The sequence below is a fragment of the Heptranchias perlo genome, chromosome 31 (genome assembly GCF_035084215.1).
Source record: "Heptranchias perlo isolate sHepPer1 chromosome 31, sHepPer1.hap1, whole genome shotgun sequence".
NCBI classification, from domain to species: Eukaryota; Metazoa; Chordata; class Chondrichthyes; order Hexanchiformes; family Hexanchidae; genus Heptranchias; species Heptranchias perlo.
Window position 1 is genome coordinate 13,571,761 of NC_090355.1, and position 25,212 is coordinate 13,596,972.

General features: G+C 39.3%; 1 protein-coding gene across 8 annotated transcripts in view; it reads left to right on the forward strand.

Moving 5' to 3' along the window:
- tncb (tenascin Cb) overlaps window positions 1-25,212 on the forward strand; it is a 252,703-nt gene that overhangs the window by 185,575 nt on the left and 41,916 nt on the right. For 3 of the 8 annotated variants that reach the window (XM_067969582.1, XM_067969585.1, XM_067969583.1), the window contains 5 exons: window positions 3,449-3,538; window positions 5,532-5,795; window positions 9,996-10,262; window positions 20,059-20,367; window positions 22,570-22,839. In XM_067969582.1, coding sequence (XP_067825683.1) covers window positions 3,449-3,538; window positions 5,532-5,795; window positions 9,996-10,262; window positions 20,059-20,367; window positions 22,570-22,839 — 1,200 coding nt within the window. Of the gene's footprint in view, window positions 1-3,448; window positions 3,539-5,531; window positions 5,796-9,995; window positions 10,263-12,636; window positions 13,033-20,058; window positions 20,368-22,569; window positions 22,840-25,212 lie in introns of all 8 variants that reach the window. The other 5 variants (XM_067969589.1, XM_067969584.1, XM_067969587.1 and 2 more) reach the window with 5 other exon arrangements.

The following is a 25,212-nucleotide window of genomic DNA, read 5'->3' on the forward strand; positions in this document are numbered from 1 at the left end:
TGAGAGATATGAAAATAAATGGGAAACCTTAGATGTGGCCCCAAAGGCTCCATTGTTCCTACCTACACAGCCCACAAAGACAAAGAACTTGAACACCCATGTAATGATGCATATGAGCCCTGGGACTGTGTCAATAGTCCTGTGAATACACTCCGATATGTTTTTACGCTGCATAATAATTACAATTCTCTATAATTTCTGTGATGAGTTTTCCCATCTTGAGTTTAGTTGTTGGAATTTATGTGTTGAATTATCATTATCACCACAAATTGGGGAAAATTGTAAGTTAATCTATAAATGAACAAAACAGTAGAAGCCACAAAACAGAATCACTTATTGCATCATTTTCTGCTCTAGTGCTTCATTTATCAGGACCTCAAGTATACAGAAGTCCTTACCTCAGTCTTTTCCTCGTAATATCTTTAGCTTTTTAAACCCGAGCTTAGCATTCCTGATAACCACCACCTTTTAATGAAACAGAAAAAGGAGGCTTATGACAAATGCAAGGTCCATAATATAGTAGAGAACCAGGCTGAATACAGAAAGTACAGAGGAGATCTAAAATAGGGAATAAGAGGGGCAAAGAGAATGTATGAGAATAGATTAATGACTAACATAAAAGGGAACCCAAAGTCTTTTATAAACATATAAATATTAAAAGGGTAGTCAAAGGAAGGGTGGAACCGATTAGGGACAAAAAAGGAGATCTTCTTGTGGAGGCAGAGGGCATGGAATGAATACTTCACTAGAGAAGAGGATGCTGACATTGTAGCAGTAAAGGAGGAGGTGGCAGCGATATTGGATAGGATAAAAATAGATAAAGAGGAGGTACTTAAAAGATTGGCAGTACTCAAAGTAGAAAAGTCAACCGATCCAGATGGGATGTATCCTAGGTTACTGAGGGAAGTAAGGGTGGAAATTACGGAGGCTCTAGCCACAATTTTCCAATCCTCCTTAGATATGGGGACAGTGCTGGAGGACTGGAGGATTTCAAATATCATGCCCCTGTTCAAAAAAAGGGAAGCAGGATGAATCCAACAATTACAGGCCAGTCTGCCCAATGCCAGTGGTGGGGAAACTTTTAGAGACAATAATCTGGGACAAAATTAATTGGCACTTGGAAAAGTATGGGCTAATAAATGAAAGTCAATTCGGATTTGTTAAAGGTACATCACGTTTGACTAACTGGATCGAGTTATTTGAAGAAGTAACAGAAAGGATTGATGAGGATAGTGATGTTGTGTATATGGACTTTCAAAAGGCATTTGATAAAGTACCACATAATAGACTTTTAAGCAGAATTAAAGCCCATGGGATTAAAGGGACAGTGGTAGCGTGAATACAAAATTGGCTAAGGGACAGAAAGCAGAGAGTAGTGGTGAACAGTTGTTTTTGAGACTGGAGGGAAGTATACAGCGGTGTTCCCCAGGGGTCAGTAGTAGGACCACTGCTCTTTTTGCTCTATATTAACGACCTGGACTTGGGTAAAGAGGGTATAATTTCAAAGTTTGGATATGACACGAAACTCGGAAATGTAGTAAACAATGTGGAGGATAGTAACAGACTTCAGGAGGACATAGACAGACTGGTGAAATGGGCAGACACATGGCAGATGAAATTTAACACAGAGAAGTTTGAAGTGATACATTTTGGTAGGAAGAATGAGGAGAGGCAATAAAAACTAAATAGTACAATTTTAAAGGGAGTGCAGGAACAGAGAGACCCGAGGGTGCACATACACAAATCTTTGAAGGTAGAAGGACAAGTTGAGAAGGCTGTTAAAAAAGCATATGGGATCCTGGGCTTTATTAATAGAGGCATAGAGTAAAAAAGCAAGGAAGTTATGCTAAACCTTTATAAAACACTGGTTAGGCCTCAGCTGGAGTACTGTGTTCAATTCTGGGCACCACACTTTAGGAATGATGTCAAGGCCTTAGAGAGGGTGCAGAAGAGATTTGCTAGAATGGTGTCAGGGGTGAGGGACTTCAGTTATGTGGAGAGACTGGAGAATCTGGGGTTGTTCTCCTTAGAACAGAAAAGGTTAAGGGGAGATTTGATAGAGGTGTTGAAAACCATGAATGAATAAATAAGGAGAAACTGTTTCCAGTGGCAGAAGGATCAGTAACCAGAGGACACAGATTTAAGGTGATCGGCAAAAGAGCCAGAGGCGACTTGAGAAAACATTTTTTTACGCGGCGAGTTTCAGTGATCTGGAGTACACTGCCTGAAAGGGTGGTGGAAGCAGATTCAATAGTAACTTTCAAAAGGGAATTGTATAAATACTTGAAGGGAAATAATTTATAGGACTATGAGGAAAGAGCAGGGGAATGGGACTAATTGGATAGCTCTTTCAAAGGGCTGGCACAGCCATGATGGACCGAATGGCCTCCTCCTGTGCTGTGATACTATGTTCCTGCTATGATACTATGAATTTATTTTGTCTCCTATTCTTTTTAGTCTTGGTTGTGGGCCTCAGTCTATCATCAAGGTTTTTCAATTTTTAAAAAATATTGCTGATTGCCTTTCCACTCCTGGCTTTTCCCTTCACAAAATATCCTTATCATTTATTTAACTGCCATTGAAGAGAGAACTCTGAGAGTGAGCACACTGAATAACTTCAAATGTACATCAGCAATTTATGACTAACTTAACAGCAGTATACCCCTGAACAAGTCAATGAATCTCTTAATTGACCATTTCGGACAAGTAGGTGAACCATTTTAGAGCTGTGGAACATTATAATAACCAGGCATGTTTCATTACATAATAGAGGCCTTTTAATTCCTCTGATAAGTGCACTTTGGAGGATAGATTTCCCTGGGTCTGCACTCAGGTGCATAAGATTACATGGGAGCAGCGGATATAGGAAAATCGGCAGGTCAGAGTGCGCACATAGAAACATAGAAAATAGGAGCAGAAGTAGGCCATTCAGCCCTTCGAGCCTGCTCCGCCGTTCAATATGATCATGGCTGATCCTCTACCTCAATACCATATTCCCACTCTCTCCCCATACCCCTTGATGCCGTTTGTGTCTAGAAATCAATCTAGCTCCTTCTTAAATATAATCTGTAAAGGAATCTACCCGATTTTCCTTCCAATTAAATTAATGAAGGAAAATTAGACAGGTTCCTGTGCTCCAACCCATCTGAATTTCCAATATTCACCACACCCATGTGAACCAGTGTGACCAGGCACAGACCCAGGAAGATCTCTCCTATTGATTTTTGAAGGATGACAAGCTTACCATGAAATAAGAACATTGTACTATCATCGATACATAAGTGAACTTATCTTGGACTTGTTGGATTTGTGCATTGCAGGATGTGTCCTCAAGGCACAAATAATGTTGTTTTTCATTAACAGAATGGCAACCTAGAGAGCAATATTCTGCTACCTTATTGCTGCATTAAATGTTTGAATAAAGTATGAAACCTTTTGCATTATTCAGGTCTGCAGCCAGGTATAGAATATGGTTTTGGTGTCAGTACAATTAAAGACAACAGGGAGAGTGCCCCCTCTACCATTAATGTAGCCACAGGTAAGTCTTAGGCATCCGATAACATGAATTGAGTTGATTGAATACTTTAAGGAGATGTAGTACATAAAGGGGTAGAAATTAGTCTGGGGGCCTCATCTACATCTTTGGGTTGAGCTGCCAGCGCCGGTTGCTCCACGACAGAAATTAATTTCAGGTCGTCCAGCAAAGGGAGGGCCGATCGCCAGGACTGTGGAGTCGGGGGTGGGGGGAGCACTCCTGCTCCTCCTAGCTCTACAGAAACTTTTTCTTTTTATAAATGTTTTAAAAACTTACCTTTGTCGGTGGGCAAGGGGGACGCGCGTGAATCTTGACGCCTGCCCCGCTCATCGTGAACAAATTTTGTACAGGGGTGTTTCCACAGGCGTTAGATGCCTAAAGATGGTTCCCCCGAGTTTAGTTGTGGGCCCAATGCCTGCGAAGATTGGGCGCAGGCCAATCCACTGCTAAACTGGCATGCTTTGCGCCCGCTTTACCCCCAGAAACCGGGCACAACGCATGCCAATTTCTACCCCAAAATGTTCTTAGAAACAGGGAAAGGCCATTGTACCCAACATGTCTATCCTTTTTTGATTGATCTCACTCCCCCTACCTGCTTTCTTATCACATCTCGAGAAATGTTGCCTTTTGAACCCACTTATGCTGTTCATTTCAATGGCCCTCCCTGGTAACTTTGCCAATCCTCTTCAAAACCTTGAAAATTTCAAATAGGTCGTTTCACAGCCATCTCTTTCCCTCAAAGAACAAACCCAACCTTCTTAATCCCCCCCTCCCAACTTAGATTGTAGATACCCAGAATCACACTGGTTTCTCACCTTTGTATTCTCTGAAGGGTAACGGTATCTTTCATAATAATAAACATTATACATTTTACTGTGTAAACGCAGGTTGAATTAAACATTAATCACTCGACACAAAACAGGACACCAATCGGAGATCAAGTGCTTATCACATCAACACGTTAACTCCTACAAACTCATACCAGACACGACAGACTTTTAGTCTGGTCTCTCACAATTACTTCATCAGAGTTCAATGGAAACTGTCAATGCACCTCCTGCACTTCCATTGGCTTAAATCCTGAAAAATGGTTTAAATGGTTTTAAAAAAGAAAACAGATGTTTAATATGTTTTTGGGTATAACGTATTATATATATAGAGTTTAGAAGAGGGAACTTTGGAATAAAGTTAATTCCACTTGGGAGGAAGATCTTCATCATGACTCATGATGTTGTCACTCATGATTTATAGAGTCTTCTGGAGTAAATCGACTATTACAAAGTTTCCCACTGTGAACTTTGTTTAATACATTAAATACAAATATAATAAACCCTAGTAACCAGACAACAAAGGCATCCATGCAGTGAAAACAATATATAATGTCCAGTGCCAAAAATGTCTATCTGGTTACTAGTTTTACTACAAAAAAGCCTGTTACTTGGAAGCTTTATAACAACAAAAAAACAATTATGTATTAGAACAATTTAAACCAATTTAGCAAATGTATTTCTGAGGTCACTAGGTTACAGATCAGTATTGCTAGTTACATGTTATTTTCCCTCAAGTTTCTCCCTTCATCTTCTGAAGGAACTGACTCGAACTGGGTTTGGCTCCACGTCCGTTGGCTGCCCTCTGCTGTCTAAATAGCAGTTCTTCATGCATCAGTCAATATAGCTAGCGTCACAGGCCATTGAATCATGGTAGGCATCATAGCCACAACCAATGCTGTCCACATTTCCCAGCTGGAATCAATGGATAGAAATCTGGAACAAAGACCCTGGCTGATTTCTTTCCCCTTTACTGGCCAGGTGTACTGAAGCCAATTGTAGTATCCAAGCTGTTGCCCTACTGTAAGATTGGCTAACTCAGAACAGAAGCAGGGACCAAACTTGTGATCCTGACCTATATAGTGCAGTTCCACATTGGGTAGTATACTGACCAACCCAGGCATCAAGAAACGACTGCACTTACACTTCTTAATTATTTATTACTGCAGACTTGGACAGTCCAAAAGACCTGAAAGTGAGTGAGACAACAGAGAGCACAATTACTCTGCAATGGAAACGGCCACTGGCAGTAATAGATGAATACTTCATCATCTATATCTCATCCTCTGGTAAGAGGAATGAAGAGGTGGTGCCTGCCGATGTTGTCTCATACATCCTGACTGGGCTCGAACCTGCAGCTGAGTACACCATTATTCTCATAGCACAGCGAGGTAGACAGAAGAGCACGGCCTCCACCACTAGCGCTTCTACAGGTAAGGAAGAACTTTTAAGTGCTATTTTGATCTCTTCACTATTTGTGTTTTAAATGATGCGTGTCTTTCCGTTGCTAACTGTTTAGTCTCCATTGCTTGTATTTGAAGCAAATATTTCAAAAAAGTTTTATTTTTACAGAGATTCTGTCATCAGTTCTGCTTCTTTACAAAACGTGAAGGGGGTGGGGGTTGCAATTTTAACCCAACCCGCCCATCGGATGCAATGCTGGTTTTACGCCCCACCTGATTTTACTCTCCATTGAAGTCAGTTTCCCGACGGGCGGGTTAGTTTAAAATGACTCCCTATGTGTTTAATTCGGAAGTGTAAATGTTAAAATGTAAAGCTATATTAGTTCAAATATTTTTATGTAATGGATATTCCTTTTGCAATCAAGAAGTGATTTGGCATACATGATTTACAGTGTCAGTCCATATAATCTGGGGCAAACTGGTAATAAATGATAAATTCATATGGGAATATATAAATATAGTAGCTGAATTTTACAAACGTACGCTACCACTGCAGAGCCTCAACCACCAGCAGTGCATATTAGATGATTGCAGGTTTCGAGATGCAAGTGACCTATAGGTAAGGCAATTGCTGATAGCTCTCCTTTGTAATATTAGCTCTGGCTGTTAAATGAATTTGCAGGCATTCAGTATATAGATTGTTGGACCTACTCATTTTCACTTTTAATAATGCAACGTTTGGCCAATATTTAATTTAACTCGTAATATAATTGGATTACATAGAATGTTCCACCATGTTTTATATTGGAATAGGGAGCTAGATTAAGGCCCTTATGTCTGTGAAGGCTATGGAATAATAAATGTTAGTACAAGCACACTTTGGGCTTTATTCATCATTACAATATATGCAAGCATGCTAGACGTTCACCTGCTAGGACTTTTATTTTAATGTTTATGTTAGATTGTGAAAAGAGATCCATAGGTAGGTCAGCGTTACTTTTAAATGAAAGGAACAAAAGTAAACTGGATTAGCTTTTGTACTGTGTCGTAACTACTATATAAAACAGCACAAGCCAGAAGCAAGCGGGGATTTATTTATTACGTGTGCCAAGTGCAGCACATGGTGTGGGAGTCTAACTTACTAGCCAAACAAAACAGCAGATTTTATTTTTTTTTCTCATGGCATTAAACAAATTCAATATTTACTTAAGGATAAGAGCAGCTCCCTTATTTCACTCAACTTTAACTTTTAAGGCTTGCCCAATGTGACAGAAAGTGGAAGATGGAAATTATTTAAAATACTATAATAACATTATTATTCCTAGCTGGAGGTCATCGGAATCGCAGACGTATAGTCTGCAAGTGTTTCCCTTTAGAGTCGCTTCAGAGAAAGCTTTCTGTAATGCAGAATTCATACACTGTAGGCTTTCTTTTTGGAAACGATTTCTTGAACTTTGAGTGCATTTATACACTTTATTGAACAATCTAGTTAATGGAATAGCAACCCCACCTCCACCCCCCAAAGCTCAGCAGTTTGTACAGGGGTAATGTGCTTGAAATTTTCTGATATGTGTCCAGGTGGGCAGGTTTCCACACCACTTGTACTTAGGAAATTGCTTCCTCTCCACCCACGTGAGTAGTTGAGCTAATGCAGGCAAGGAAAGCACCAGGTATGATCTCTAGCCTGTGCAGAATTAGTTGATCTCAAGGGGGTAGTGTTAGGGGTGCAACAATTGAGTTGAGTCTCCTCAGGGCATTGAGGGGAAAATTGGCCTGCGATCTTGTTTCATATCACTATGGAAGTGCTCGTGTGTGGTTGTCAGGTAAGAGCATCATCGAGCTTGGCCATGACACCCCTCCTGATTAACGTAGGGTGCTGACGCGCGGTATCAAGGCTCACACGTAGACAGTGGCTGTTTTGATAACGTACCACAGGTCATCAACCATCCATGGAACTCCACCACAGGAAGGAGTCAGTGGCTTGCGAAAAATTAGCAGGAAAACAAACAGAAGTGTAATAATAACTGTGAAATGTGCCTCTTCAGTCAGGAATCCTATAACATTTCTCCATTTGAATACAACAGATTTCTCATTTAAAAGTAATGTTGATGCACCTGTGGATCTCCTCACATAATCTTGCATAAATATTAAGATAAAAATCTTAACCAGTAAATATCTGATGTGTATTCATGAAAAACATCGGCTACCAGAATAACTAATAAAACTTTCTAGACAGACTTAGAATTGGAGATCTTGAATGACCTGTTAAATAAATAAATATATTTGCAATTTTACTTTGATTTTTGTTATTTCCCCTCTCAGTTTGTTGCACTTTAAATCTAATCTACAATATAATCTTGCAGGTTTGCTTTTCTCATGTTCAGTGTCTTGCTAGAGTTCTCATAAAGATACTAATCAGGAAATAAGAAACTATCTGAAGGAACATTGTACGCATTAGGTTCAACACAAGCTCCTGACTCTTTGATATTATTACATCCTTCCCCAGTTCTTTTAAAGTTACCATAACCATGTTAAATTTTCAGCTTTGACCATCCCATTCATTTTTGTGGTCATATACCTTTTTTTGAATGGTAAATGTTGATCTCCAAAGTTCCCCAAAAAGCAAATAAGAGCAACAATTTAGTAGGTGAACAATGTGAACGTTTCATTATTTAAATGATTTTGTAAAGTTTAAGGGGTTGATTTGGGCTTCGCAGATTACTTATCCACTCTGAACTCGACCCTTTCCTGCCGTCTCCGATATTAACCCGTAGGGTTCTGCAGGCGGATGAGACGCCCGCCTAAAACTGACGGGAACCTCATGAATTTATGCAAATCCGGGTCCTATATCGTCAATGGAACCCTGATGGCCTTTTAACCAAGGCCTGAGTGGGGACACTGTCGTGGCTTTTCTCCAAGGATGAAGCACGTTGGCAGTGGCGGGAAGGACGAAGAGGCTCTCCAGATAAGCCAAAACAATCCTTTTTGGGGCTACAGTGAGCAGGAATGTTTCTCCAGGCCCCACAAGGAAAGTTGTGGTCTCGCCTACCCTAGACTCATCTCCTCCCCCTCTCCACACCCACTCTTCCCTCTTGTGAGACTCTCTCAAAACCCCCACCCCGCCATTTCCCTGGAAGCCAGCAGGGGGCAGCCCTTGGCCACCCGATCTTCCTCTGCCAGCAACCACTTTGCACCCTCCTCGCACCCGTTTCAGGTGAGAAGTGGACCGGTGGCATTTAAATGAGACCTGGTGGTTAAATTCATCATGGCACTCTGGCTGGCAGGAAATTCACTCACTGGAGTTGGATCCCGACAGAAACCTGGTCCAAGTTAAAATCCACCCCAAAGTATATTTTTCACATAGAAATAAAAACTGAGAATATATTAATAAAATAGAATATTTCTATAATATAGGCCAAATTAAAGGAGAAAAAATCCTGAATACTGCAAATCTCCAATAAAAGATAAAATGTTGGAGACACACAGCAAGCCCATTGGTATCTGGACAGGGATAAGTTGGATTGACGTTTCAAATGGTGGCCCTTTATTAAACAAAGATATAGTGAAGGGATTTCACCAGAGATATTTAGCCATCTTTTCTCTTTTAAATACTGATGGACTTGCCGTCTATTTCCAGTAGTTTCTGTTTTATTTCTATATTAAATTTTGTGAAAGTTGTCTGTGGGTAAAGCTTTTATAAAACTAATTAAAATAATTTGTCTAGTTTTACTGTGACACTATTTAGTGAAGGCTCTTTTTCCAATAGATAGATATATATTTACATTTTATTCAATTCATGATAGAAATTAGACCAAAAAATACATGAGAATTTACAAATAATTATTGACAGCAATTTTCAGACTAGAATAACTTGATATGGTTTCAACATCCCAAATACTCACGAATTATTTTTCCCATGAAATGTGAAGGTTTTCTTTTATTGTTAGCTAATATTGCACTATATTCCAGTCCTACTGCAGTTATTGAGCTAATAGTTTACAGTGCCTACATCAAAGAATTATGCAGTTACAATAAGTATAACAGACAGCAAATGGAAATAAGAAAGTTAGACAATTTTCTAAGAGCATTGGGGAGAAAAATTGAAAAACGACTTTTGTCACAATGTAAATGTTTAGGTCACATTTGTCACAGTTCAGAAGAATATATAACATGGAAGTGTTATCAGATGGATTCATGTGCAATTCTCTACTCTTTAAAAAAATTCCACAGGCCTTGGAGCACCGCGAGGTCTTAAATTTTCCGAGGTAACTCCCACAAGTACCTCGGTGACTTGGGAAGCTCCTTTAGTTCCCATTGACATGTTTGTTGTGAATTATAATCCTAAAACACACGGAGAAACGCAGCAGGTTATTGTGAAGGGAGACCAGACTACAGTCACTCTCGCTGATCTGAAGCCTGCCACTGAGTATGTGGTGACGCTTGTGGCTCTTCGAGGCACAGCAAGAACAGAGCCCTTGGTCGGATCTGTCACTACAGGTACTTTACCAGATACTGTAGTTCCGTCTTAGCATTGTTTACTGATGGTACAAATCATGTGCTTGCCTCTGTACATGAATCCCTCTCTGAAAGGGCAAGCTATGTGCTGCAGCATATTTCATGGATCCTCCAGGAAAATAGGATCTACTGGAAATATGTGAGCTTTCCCGCAGTTGGCTCCCTCCCATTGGCTGGATGTAGTCAGTAGAATACTAACTTCCCTCATCCATTCTTCAGTCCTGAATGATAATGGCATCACCCAAACATTTCAACTGGAACCTTTCTAACTAAACAAAGTACAATTGTAGAACAGGTACTTACAACTCCCATCTTTGCTTTTAACCAAATGGCATCCATTTTAATCTTCTTACAGGTCTGTGAACAGTTTGATGACTCTACTTACCCTTCCAGATATACCTCTTCATTTTAAGCATTTTGAACCCAAACACTAAGCTGTTTACAATACATAATGTGTGTAAAACAACTAATATACCTCACTGTGAGATTTATATGTTGGATGGAACTGATATAGACTCAGAGGATTGTTGCTTTTTCCAGCATGAAGGCCTTGTAGGAATATTGAAATAAAAAAAACTCTACTATTGAGGAAGAGTTACTTTAAAATCTTTTATTTCAATACTTAATCTATCATTACTAACTAACTAATGACATATACCTATGTCTGTGTATGTCTACATGCATGTACATAGTAGCAAACAAAACTATGTATTGAAAAATGCTAATGAAATCTTATTTAATAACTTATTTCGTATCAGGAAAAGGAATTCTTAATATTACTGCAATTTTGACAAGAGCAAGCAGAAGAGTCCATGATATTGCAAGTTGGGTCAAGCTTGATATCCAAAGCTTTCGGGTAAAACGACATGTGACACAAAACGAATCCTATTTCAAGTTGGCATGGTAACAAAAAGTATGATTGGAAATATAATCATGAGACAGTTTTAATATTTAAACCTTGCCAATGTAATTTTCCTAAATGGTACATTAAAAATATTCCACAGGCAGCCCTCCCTGCTGTGCCTGTACTGTAATAGGAAAATATTTTCAGTCAACACGAAAATGTTGGAAACAAATTTGAAAATAACATTCTCCTCGTTATTAATTTTCTCACCGTGCAGTTGTTTCTACCCTGATCCCCTGTTGAGGTCATCTTACATTACAGCATTTACTCTTTTAGGAAATTGCTCCAAATAACACAGGACCTTTTTCTCAATGCTTAATGAGCTGCTGCTGAAGAATCTATATGACAGAGGCAGTTTGCTTTAAAGTATTTAATTTAGAGCATAATTTCAAAACTGATATTTCTATCATTTTGAAATATACTTGCTCTTCGAGTATTGAGAACAAAATATTCAGAATCCATTTTTCAAACAATTTTTGACTAAAATAAGCCATGTATTCCTCATTATTCCCGATGATGCTATCCCTAAAAACCACATCCTGAGCTATGCCACACTCCACGTTATCACAGAACAGTGGTGCGTCCATTGAAAACATAAGGGAGGATTTTCCTGTCCCACCTATTCTGGACTGGTGCTGCACAGGAGCTTCACACCCCAGATCCACTGGATCTGTCCAGGGCTAAGAGCATTGGGACTTCCTACTCAAAGGTACTTACATGGTCTAGGGGCATGTGGCACAGGCCCACCCCTTGGAAGGGTCTAGCATTGATAGAAGGGGCAAGAAAGTGAGGCACCGCTATGTGTTGACCCTCCAAACTCTTGATCAGCAGTCAGAAGGCCTCAATTTCAACTTGAACATCTGGAAGGACTGGAGGAACTTGAACCTTAAAAGAAATTCCCACGTCCAGTCTTCAGCCAACCCCCCAACCCCGCTCCCGAGACCCTCCAGTCAATACAAGTTTGGGGTCACAGTATCATGTGTTTTGGGCGCAGTGCCTAGTGAGTGGTCAATCTGGAAAATGTGGCAGAAGACCGGGAACATGCCCACCCCCAACCTTCTCATTAAGATGGCTCCAATGGGCCCGCACCTACTGCAGGCACAGCTCTGCTCCCTGCTCCAATTTTTGGAGAATAAAGTGGTCATAATTCCAAACACAGTATTATAACTGTTGTAACAGAAAAGCAAAGTGATTGTTTCTAATGTTATTTATTTTATTTCCATTTAATTAGGTCGCTTGCAGGAACCAACATGAAAGCTAATCCATTCAATTGCATCTTTTTCAGGCTATTAATTTCTTTTCTTTAAGGACTTAAATATAATAACTATGATTACAGATGCAGCAGCTGACAGCTGCTTGTAATTAAACCATGCACAATTGTAACAGTTTTTCCTCCTTCAATACTACTGAACAGATTTGTACTAAAACGAATGTTTGAACTACCTTTTGTAGCAATGTTGGAGCCAGCATTCACTCATTCTCTGGAGGAGGCTATCACTCCTCATCCAAACGGAAGAATAACAGTCCCAGTTGTTTCCCTGACATTAGAAGCTTCTGTGCCTGAGTTTTCCGGGATTGGTGACGGTGAACTCAGTAACCTAACTGTTTCTGATGTGACCTCGGATGGTGTCAAACTTACCTGGATGGCAGAAATAGGATTCTATGACTATTTTATCATTAAGTATAGAAATGGGTTTGGAGCCGATGATGAGGCAGAGATCTCCGTGACTGGTGATGGTTTAGCTGCTGAAATAAAAGGCCTAATGCCTTCCACTCCTTATAAGATAACTCTTTATGGAATTGCTGGTGGTCAACACTCAGAGCCGCTGAACATTATAGCTACCACAGGTATTTAGCTTTTCAATTTTGTTTCCAGCCTTTCACTTTATAGTGATGTTAAGCTGTTCTAAAACTGGTTTTACGTAGAGAATCCCTACTACTTTGAACAGCTGGTTGTGCCATTACCTGCATGACCGAGCATTAATGTTCTCATCAGCACGTTGCCCCAGTTTCGCTGGAATATTTTCCCTATGGATAGGCTCCAGCTTGAGAATTAAAAAGCATGCGTGTTATGAGTGAAGGCGACGCGAGCCCGCATGGCTTATTAATTGTTTTGAGGTTTGTGGATTGGTTTTGTCTTGTGTCGCAGTCCTTTATAGTCCGTTGAATGGTAGAAAATATTTGCAGCCTTTTTGTGCAGAGGAGTGGGCCACAGTGTACAAAGTGAGTGAATCGGAGAAAAAGTAGCATGAAATTGGAGGGACGATTGCCCTGTGCCCCTTGCTTGTGCTTGTTTGTAGGAGTTAGTGACTGTTTTCTGTCTGTTTGACTTGCATTGTTTCGAATAAGACTTTGTAGCTGAGGTTAGAATGCTGCCAAGACATAAACAGAAGCATGTTGTTTGAAACTTTATCCATGTTATTAATATTGTATTGGTTTTATAAAACCAGTCTACTCCTAAATTGTGAATATTTTTAACTTGCTTAGTTACTCATTTCCTTCAATACTAATTTCTCCCAATATCATTTTGTACTTAATAATTAGCTGGGTGCTAGAATTTCATAGCAGTTGCCTGCTGTTGGAACTGAATGCTGCCGCTTGACATTTATGTAGTGCGACTACCAGTTTTATCTTTAGACGGATGTTAAATTGTTTCCAGTTGCTGTTAAAATGATAGTGATTTAAAATTTGCACAATTGGTTAAGCACGTCAAGCCAAATTGCTAAAGTTGATTTGTGAGGTAAACTATTCCTTTTAACGTGACTAGAAATTACATAATAAAATAACCCCGTCCCAATACATGGCATTGTGTAACTGGAAGCATGACCTTTTATCAACTTTGTTTTATTATTGTTCTGTTGATGGCATAGTATTTTGAAACATTATTCCTTCAAAATTATTTTTAGCTGTCTTAATCAATCCAGTTGGCGAGCTGATAGATCACACAACAGCCCTCACTGCTCGGCTACACAAAGACGGAAGTTTTAACGCTGGGCCCACATTTGATTCAGAAAAAGGGGTGTTGCATAGTAAACTGGGAAGCCTTACTGTGGTAGACTCTACTTCCAAAAGTATTAAGCTCTCTTGGACTGTGCAAAATGGATCTTTTGACGGCTTTCTTATAGTGGTCACAGATTCCACTGGGTTGTTTGGACCACTGGAAATGTCCCTAAATGGTGACTTTCGTAGCACGGAGGTAACTGGTCTCTTGGATAGTACACATTATAAGGTATATTTATACGGATTTGTGGGAAAGTGGCGTTCAGATCCTTTGAACGCAGACGCCACAACAGGTATTCTTTTTATTCACAATCTTTCCCTCTACGGCCCCTCTTCCTGTTCCTCTCCTCATTTTGAAAATGTACAGAACCCCCCTCTTTTTATAATGCTGTTGATCTAAGCATGCTTTCACATAGTGCCTGTATACGATAAATTGAGACATTTGTTTAGATCTGGGGTTACTGATAACTAGACGTTAAGAGAGAGCCAAAGTGTGAAGATAGTACAGTACTAGCAAAGCTAAAAATCATCGACAACTATGAGCGAAGTTGAGGCATACAAATACAGCAGTGACAAAAATTGTAGTCATTGCCTTTGACTTTAAGGCCAGAATGCCAGGATGTTGGATTAAGTATTAATCATGGGCTACCATCTGAAAATGCACAGAAATTATGCTTGAGTAGGGATCCAACTTGTTCCAAAATTTGATATTCAGGGTAATCCCAATCTGCACATTTGGATTTGAATGAGTCTGACTCTTTAAATAAAGAAGTAGTTTGCCGTTCTCTGACACCTTAACTTGTTATGCTGGATTCCAGCATATAGCTGAGCTTTAACAATCAGGCAGTTCCCAGGCTTGATCACCAGTCTATGCTAATTTAGTTGATCTTATCTGAGGGCTATCGACTGAGCTACCAATTGCCAAGTGTGTGGGGGAAGGGGGCTTGTAACTTCTCCCGAACCATCTTAGTGCAATGATATATGTTAAGTCCTTGGTGGAAGGACTATTTCTTGGTGGCACCTGAGTGACTCAAGACAGACTGAGGATCAACCCAGGGCCTTCCTGGTTGGTATGGCTCAGCTATTTATTGCAGGAATCCCCTGAACCAGTGGGAGAGCACTGGTACTGTACTTTTAGATTTAACCTCAGGTCATCCAATTTCAATCTTTCAAATTTTGAATCCAAAAGGCAAACTATTCTGTGTACTCATCACTCGTAAATGTGCCATTTCCCTATCTTCTTAAATGTGAAGCCAAATCCATTTACATGCAATATTTATGTGTAATCAAGTATTACAATGTAATAATACTTGCATTATGTAGCACCTTGTTGATCAAAACATCTCAAGGTGCTTCATATGACAAATTACTTTTTGAAGTGTAGTGACTTTGTCATGTAGGCAAACATGACAGCCATTCCGAGCCTGCAATGCCCCACAAATAGCCATGAGACGGAAAACCAGTCATTCTCTTTTTAGGTGATACTGATTAAGGGAGGAATGTTGTCTGGGACACAGGGAGAGCTTTCTGTTCTTCCTTGAATATCACCACAGGAGCTTTGACCTGAATCACAGGATAGACACACAGGATGGAATATGATGGTAATTCTGCCCTAACCCCCCTCCCCCACCCCACATTGGCTTTTCTTTTATAAAATCAAAACTATTTCTGTTATCATTAAGTACCCTTTTATACATTTTGCTGCATGTGCAATACAAGATGAAAGTAACAGAGAATTTCAGCAAATATAAATGTTGCTTTGAAAGTTTTCAATTTATGAATAGACAATGTTTTCAAAGGCAGCAGAAGTTCTTAGTTTTGGTGGGTTCTTAATTGGTTTCCTAATTCATAGTGGAAGTGCTTTGGCTAAGGTTTTTACACTGTAATAAAATGTTGCTTTGAAAATTGTTTTGCAGATCCTGTTGTATTCAGCAAGTCATAACACATTACAGTCCGGGCGGTACGATGTAATATATATATAGTATAAAATGCTTTTATAATAGCAATGAGTTGAAGCAATGCTATTTTCATGATATATGCTTGATGATGTACATATGTCGGGACATACCCAATGATGGTTAGAGATGACCATGCTGAATTTACCTTTAGTGAAACTCTAGTGGTTTGAAACTAAACTTCAGATGATTAGGAACTCTAAATGTATCTCTTTAATACACCTTCAATATCAGTCAGTCAAATCTGATAAATCCCAGATTTTGCTCCCTAATGATGGTATTAATTTTATTTCATGACTTGAGATACAACATGGATTTTTAATATATTTCAGTCACTAATAGAGAATCCATGTAAAGAGTTAATTTTATTTCCTCCCTTTCCGTTCTATTGATTTCCCTGCTGCACTCAATTGACCTAGCCAAGGTAGATGGTCAGGCAGCAGGTTTTGATAATTTTGCCAATACCGCTCTATATCCAGCCTGTAGGATGAATGTAAGAATACTCTGGGATGACTCAATGCAATATTCTCTACCTCCTTGTTAAGTTTCTACTGGTCATCTCCTAACAGTGAGATTAGAGGCTGAGATCAGAAAATCACAGGTACAAATCTACACCTGTACCACCCTGGGCAAAATGCATCAGAATTCCAATGAGCTACTATGCAACTAAATGACCCTCCTCCCTTTATAATTCAAACTGCTTTGCAAAAATACTTCTGTTTAGCTGCCAAAAGCATTTCGTTTTCATTCTTATCTTTCTAGCAGGACTGCATGGTCTGGTCTAGATACCTTTACTATTACCATCATTGTCAGGATGTGATCAGATGGTATGAGGCACAATGCAATTGGAAGTTAGCATGAAAATGGCATTGCTTCATCTCATTGCTTAATAAAAGCATTTTATAGAATGTATATATATATCTTACATCATACCGGCCCAGACCGTCATGTGTCATGACTTGTTGAATGCAACAGGATCTGCAAAACAATTTTCAAATAGTCAGACTTGTCCAGTCAGGAACGCCAATGGCCAAATCATTTCTATTGTGGAGAGCCAGCACCAACTTTAGAATAACAACCTCACCTTCAAAAGTCAATAATGAGCATTATCAGGTTGGGTTACAAATATATGTAAGAACCCCCTCGTGCATCTACGATTAGGAAAAAACAGTAATACAGTTAATATTGTTGACATATTTCAGAGTCCTAATGATGAAAAAGGAAAAAAAAACTAAAGGATCATTAGAATTATTTCTTTCTTCCTGCCTGATTTTATTTGACATCTTTGGTCTTTTTTGTTGAGGATCTATGAAATCAGTGTTTATGCTATTGAATCCAGTTTCTATAGATCACCAGCAAACTAGTAGATCCAATCTCCCCCTTCAGTGCTGCAGGGTTGGGTACTCTATTTCACATATAGAAAATACATTTGCAGCTAGTGGCCTAGATTTTCCAGTCACAGAGCTGATTGGAATACCGAGGCCATTGATACCAACCATTAAGGTATTCAAACATAAAATCCTTTATTCAAGTATTAAGGTTTTATACTTCGACACTTTGGCCTATTAATGCATCAGGTTTAGCATCAGAGAGCTTAAATATGAAAGAAACATAGCAGTTCAATGGTAAGAAAAGCAGTTTTTAATTACAATTCACAATCTGGTATTTATTACAAATATTGGCTACCAGATGGTAAATTTTGGGTGACAGTGAATTTCAGGCAGCAATCAATCCCTGGGTTCTGGTTATCAGTACTAACAACTTGATTTTTATTCTAAAAGTTCAAGATGTGGCTGAGTTACTATTTGAAAATACATTGCATTTGACAAGGTCCCACACGAGAGATTGTTAGCAAAAATGAAAGCGCACATAATTAGAGGTTACATTGTGAAATGGGTTCATAATTGGTTGGGAGGCAGGAGACAAAGAGTAGGGATAAAAGGAACATTCTCTTATTGGCGGGATGTGACAAGTGTTGTTCCCCAGGGATCTGAACTGGGACCTCAGCTTTTCAACATATATATTAACGACTTGGATGAGGGCATAGAGTTTTATATCTAAATTTGCAGATGACTCGATGTTAGGAGGCACAGTAAGTTGTGTAAATGGGAGCACAAAATTATAAAGGGATATTGGCAGACTAAGTGAATGGGTAAAACTATGGCAAATGGAGTTCAACGTGGGAAAGTGTGAGATCCACTTCAGATCCAAGAAAGACAAATCGAAATATTTTCTTAATGGTGAGAAACTAAGGGCTATGGAGGAGCAATGGAATCCATGTCCACACATCACTAAAAGCTACTGCACAGATACAAAACATAATTAAAAAGGCTAATGAAATGATGATCTTTATCTCAAGCGGGTTGCAATACAAATGTGAGGAAGTTATGCCGCAGTTGTACAGAGCCTTGGCCAGACCCCATCTGGAGTATTGCGTTCAGTTTTGGGCACCGCACCTCAGGAAGGATATATTGGCCAGGGAGGGGGGTACTGCACAGCTTCACCAGAATGATACCAGGGTATAAAGGGTTAAATTATGAGGACAGGTTGCATAAACTCGATTTGTATTCCCTTGAGTATGGAAGATTGAGGGGTGATTTAATCAAGATGTTTAAAATGATAAAGGGATTCGATAGGGTAGATATATAAAAACTATTTCCTCTGGCAGGGAAATCCGGAACAATGGGGCAGAATCATAAAATTAGAACTAGACCATTTAGGAGTGAAATTGGGAAGCACTTTTTCACAGAAAGGGTAGTGGAAATCTGGAACTCCCCCAAAAGGCTGTGGATGCTTGAAATTTTTAAGACTGAGATCGATAGATTTTTGTTAGGTAAGGGTATCAAGGAATATGGAGCAAAAGCAGGTAAATGGAATTGAGATACAGATCAGCCATGATCTAATTGAATGACGGAAATGCTCGAAGGTCTGAATAGCCTACTCCTGTTGCTATGTCACTATGCATTATCACCTTTGTAGACAAATTTGTTAACTATTGGCCTGTAGTTATAATTCATCGAATATTTGTGACTCCGCAATGACCTGGTTAATACCAGGGCTTACATTCCAGAAAGATCCCTAGTTCGATTCCCGGTGTGTATTCAGTTAGCTGATCTCAACCTGGGCAACAGTCAGCTGCTACAATTCGCCTCAGTGCTATTGGCCTTAGGAGAGGAAAAATCGGCCAGGCTTCCCACTTCTAATTGCTATCCAGTGAAAGCAGCTGGAAAGCGTGCGTGGGTGAATGCCAGGTGATGACAGGATTAAGCTGTGATTTCCCCTGCAGTCAAATTGCCTGCCAACGCTCACTGTCTAGGCTCACAGATGAAGGGTGGCCACAGGGGCAAGGTACTGGAGGGGTGTTTGTGCTCATGGAGCCATGCCCAGGAAATCTGAGGAGGTCAGGGAGGAGAGGGGGGAATGGCTGAACAAATAAAAAATATTAAAAATCCTTGTGCAGCAAAATGAAATCGCAGATGCAGACAAACATTACTTGGAATCAGACCTCAGTATAACAGAAATGCCTGTGCTACTGCCTACTGTAGAAAAGGTGGATTAGATTAATGTTAAGACCTTGAATGTTAAGTCTGACTATTTATAAATGTCAAATTTAAACGAATATGCAATGAAAAATCAATGGGGGCTTGTTTAATCAAACCTTCTTTTCTAGGTTATAAAACGATAAGATGACAAAGCACAGATTTTTTTTATTTTTCAGAATTCAACAAGGGATTGCTCATTATAACTAAGTTTTTAGGGGGAAAAATGTAACTTCTGATGTACCTTTTAGTACTTATGGTAAACCCAGGTGGAGACAGAGTCATTGAGGATGCAAGGGGCTCTCCCACCCGGCCAGCTTACGAAAGAAGCTACCCCAAGGATCGTCCACTTAATTCTAATCCAAAAACATCTGTTACAGAATCCTCTGACAAACCTGCTACACATTCTCCAAGCTCAGGAGTCGCCAAGCCAGAGAACCTTGTGGTAAAAAATGTGACTTCCACCAGCTTCGGGCTATCATGGACAGCACAAAATGGAGTTTTTGATAGTTTTCTTTTAACAATAAAGGATGTAAATGGATTGAGCAGCCCTTTGAAGATTTCCCTACCGGGTGATCAACATACAACTGATGTAACAGGGCTGCTAGCTGGCACTAATTACGAGATTGATCTTTATGGAATAGTCCAAGGCCAGCTCTCGCAACCACTGAATGATATTGCAAAAACAGGTATTCCTCAACGACAAATAATACTTCTCTCATCAACACGCTGCTTTTCACTTCTTACTTTCCATTGTCCAGAAGAAGATCAGACTCCTGTACATCACCCATTATTCAAAAGCTTGTCATTCATTGGCAGAACTTTCTCTTCATCCCCTATTTGTGCTGAGCTGCGACATATTCCCTTTGGGAACCAAAAGAAAACGCTGCCTCCTGCATGTGATAAGCATACATTTCTAACTCTCCCAAAGCTTCAGTCAGTGATTAATGTACGTTTTCTGTCAGATTTGTCCAAATGCCACAGCATGGACACAGCATGACATTTTATGGCAGCTTTGTTTTGAATAGGGTAACAATGATTCTTGACCTAATTGCAAGACATATCCATCAACTGGTATATCCATTACACTACACTTAGTATGTTTGCATGGGATTTAGTTCCAGAATGGAGTTAAAAGCAAATTATTTTTAATGCATTTATGTAGTCATTTTTGGATGGAAATCTATACAGTTGTCTTTAAGTTATCATGTACAGCATCTGACTTTTTGAACTCTCAGGAGTACTTGTTCAAAGCAAAGTAATGAACGCTTACAGGGTAAGTTTGAAAAACTCCACTCCTGGCATAGACCATCATTAAATGGGAGCATAGTTCAGAGACAGGTCATTAATAGAGCTGATTCTGTGACTCTGCTTCTTTCTAATGAGGCTCCATGTCAGGACGAGAGCCTAGCTAAATTACCTCTTTAGTATCTTAATATCATTCTCAGGTAGAAAATATGCTCAAGATGCTTTATATAATAAAGCTGAAAATGACAGGCATCACGTGCTGATAAACATATTGCTTAAGCAATATCTGTTTGTTGTCTTTTAAAATTTCCTCTCCGGTTTTCTTCCTCCACTCCTGAAGGCACTGACTCATGCTGGGATCTGGTTGCATAGGCAGCAATGCCCTCTGGTGGCTATTCTTCATGAGTGAGCTTACACAGTGAGTGTTGGTTGGTTATTTGACTGCATGGGACATTGCAGTTATGTCTGAGTGTGCACACTCCCAAGTCCATACCACTGCACTTTCCAGTAGAGGCAGTTAGATAGGATTCAGAACCATGAGCCCAGGTGAATTTCCCTCTCCCCAACCCAAGAGTGCTGAGGGCAATTATAGAGACCAGCTAACTCAGCATGAACAGCAATCGTGGACTAGCCTGAACCTGTTCTCACCTAATGTTCACATGTGCACACTATCCAGCAGGGACACTGAATGGCAATCTGGAGTGGAAATTCTAACTGAACTTTCCTCTCCCTAGCCCAGTAGTGTTGTGGATAATCTATGTCACCCTGGAAGAGACCAGCTAACACAGACCTTCCTGGTCTATAGTGCTCAGTTCCATACTGTGCAGTGCCATTAGAAGCTGTGCCACCAAGAGATCTTTTTTCCCCACTTGTTAATGTATTAGACCCTTCATAACTATCAATAATATTACTCTGGCTAAATTTATTTCAACATTTTAAAATGATTTTCAGGGTACAATATAAAATGATCCATTTTATGTTTTAGCGTTACAATGCAATATAGTCCTGTTGTTTCAAATAACCTCTATGCATATGCAGAGCAGTGAATGATGGAGATAGCTGCAAGCACACTATATCTTAATGAATGACAAAGCAGCATCTCATTATTGCCTTGCCACAAGTCTGGTTTGGACATTTTTAAGATCAGAAATACCGGGCACCTATTATTTAATTTTAACTCTCCAGGATGAAGGGATAAACTCATCTTGAATGTACGAGAGCATCCTTGCAGTTGTATTGTGCATGAACTTTCACTTATATATTCTTTTACAGGTGACTGCTTATTTTTCTCTTTTTCTAATCACAGTGACATTGAATGGAACTCTGCTGCCTTCTCACCATCGCTCCATACCATACTAACGCATTGTTACAGTGCTACCTCATTATTTGGATCACTTTTAGATTCTCACTTACCATTTGTTGCATATACATTCCATGTGCTTTATACATATTTATGTCCAGTTATAAATTACGTGATCCACTTCAGGCCTGGTCTTGTTACCTCTGAACAGTTAGTGATTATAACATTCCTTTCACCGCTTATATTCCAGACTGCACAATGACATGTTAGTGGTTGTGGAACCATTTCTTGTATATTTTGCAGTTCATAATTTAATATTTCATATAATTTATTACCTTCCCAGAGCCAGAATCTGCACTTGACAACTTAATGGTCTCAGATGTTACCTCAAGCAGCTTCAAAGTCTCTTGGACAGCTGATGGGCCCTATGAAAACTTTGTTATAGAAATTACAGACTCTGATGGGTTGCTCGAACAAATAACCTTCACAGTACCAGGTGACCAGCATTCCATAGACATCCCAGGTCTGCTTGCTGCTACTGACTATGAGATTTCCGTCAATGGTATAATTCACGGTCAGCGAACAAAGCCTCTATACACTGAAGGTCACACAGGTATTTTCATTTATATTATTTATTTTCTCTCTCCTTGTTCTTCATACAGAAAAGAACAGCGCGTCAATCAGTGGCACCGTTTATTTTTTAATTGCACAATGTCCTCCAGTTTGTACTTTTTTTTATTACAGGTCCTGCATTGAAAAACTGAATGACATTTCATTTCATTCAATTGATTCACTCATTCTTTCATATGAATTTATAGGAAATAGTCTCTGCTGAATGGCTGCAATAATGTTGGAATGTTTCCAGGCAGTCCTAAAACTGCATGAATGTTAATGCCGTTTGGCTTTTTTATTGTAACAATTAAACACATCTGTACAGTAGTAAAGAAATGCATCAAACCCTGCATCAGCGGAGACGCTACACTGTACTAATGAAGCTGACTTTTTTTTTCCTGAAGGTTTGTTGCCTGAAGAGATTGTTTATTTGCATCTGGCCTTGTGTGAAAATGGCAAACCACCTTTATTCGTTGGGTGCAAATGGTTTGGCATTGCCTTTGCCTATCTTCTCATGGACTCTAAAAACCTATCTCACCCATAGGGCTGCCACCTTTTGCCAAAGGCAAGAAGGTGGGATTATGATTTGAGTTCTGACATTTCCTTTGTTGCAATGGAAAATCATTGAAAATCTGAATAATTATTGCCTCAGCAAAATACAAAAGTGGAACATGGGCTTTATTTTAAAATCCATACATTTGGTATGTGCTTTTCCAGGTCAAAGTTTCTAAAGAGCCCATTCAATAAATGGTCCAAAACCTGATAGGTGGCAACCCTACTCATGATGGAGAATGTAATAACTATTTAACCATTAATGTTTGTATTTGTAATACTTAGCAGATCTACTGTTCAAAGTATTATGGTCATGACATGCAGTGTCTCAAATACCTACTAACTGTTTATCATTAAATGAGTGCTTTAACACTTTTATAAATCTTAATTCCACTTTCTAGCTTCCTTAATTATGGAGCCAAGTAAATACAAATGTCAAACCACTAAATGGAGCAGTTTGCCAGCCTGTTATTACAAACTGAAGAAATGCATGGTTGCATGAAACATGCAATTTGTAAAGCCAGAAACATTGTTGTCACTGTGGTAATGGACGTTAATACCTGCTTGCAATTGTTTGTGTTGTGAATTAACATAGAAAGTCCCTCTTTAAGCTTTATCCAAGTCTACATTCAATCCTCATTCATTCATATCAATGTACAACCAATGGGAATTGCCTGGGTTAAGGAATGTTTGTAGTGCTTTGGTTCAAAGAAAGATCAAATAAATACAATACATTTATAACTGACACTTTAATAACATGGAGTTACATCACATTACTGTAAAAATACCAGGTATTTTTATAACCAGAGCCCCATAATTTGAATGAATAATGGCAACTGTGATGATTCATATGTATCACTCACATATTGCTAAGTTTCACTCCTATTTGATTCTATACATAAAACATTTGATTGTACTAGCTTCACACATTACCTGAACATTTGTGCAGCTAAATTATTATTGTTTACAAATTTTTAGCAAGTATTTCAGCAGCCGGTATTGTGCTGCTAGATCACAACTACTGCTTCAAAGGCATTGTCCTTCCCCCACCTCCTTTTCTGAAACTAGTTGTAGTGCCCTTTGCATGGCTCCAAGTGAGGTCAGTCAACTCAGCACAGACTGATCGGGGATTGAACCCCAGACTTTTCCTGGTCTATATAAAGCAGCAGCTCACTACCTTAATCAACAGGGCCAGTGGAAAGCCTTTGTTCAACTTAGTATTGCAAATACATGAATAAACCAAATTGCCTTTCAATGGAGTCCTCTAATTTAGAAGGAATGTAAAAATTGAAAGAATATAAAGAGCAAATCGATCCTGTCTATGCTTATTCAAAGATCAGACTTCAAGTGCATTGTTTCAGTAATACGTGAATGTCTGGATTTACCATTGCCTCACATGATGCATGCCCAGCATTATCACTCAATGCAAAATTCGAAAAAATTCATATCCACTTTACCAGCAAGTCACCTCTCATCTGTTTAAAAAAAAACTCGAGATGTGAATATGCTCCATGGCATTAAAGTAATTCTGAATACTTAGTACTGAAGTACTTAGATCGAGCCAACAGACATAAGGGTTGAATTTCCACGGCAGTTTTCCCGATTGTCCACAGTAACTTCGGTGGATGATCCGCAGAAATCCTAGAATAATGGTGTAAACAGCATTTACACCATTTCTCTGGGGTTTCCGCGGACCTTCTGCCAAAGTAATGGCAGTCGATCGGGAAAACCCCGCAGAAATTCAACCCCATAAAGTTTTGTTTAAAATAATCACTGGACTCCATACACTTTAGCAATTTCCTGAGCTGCCGGCTCATGCCAT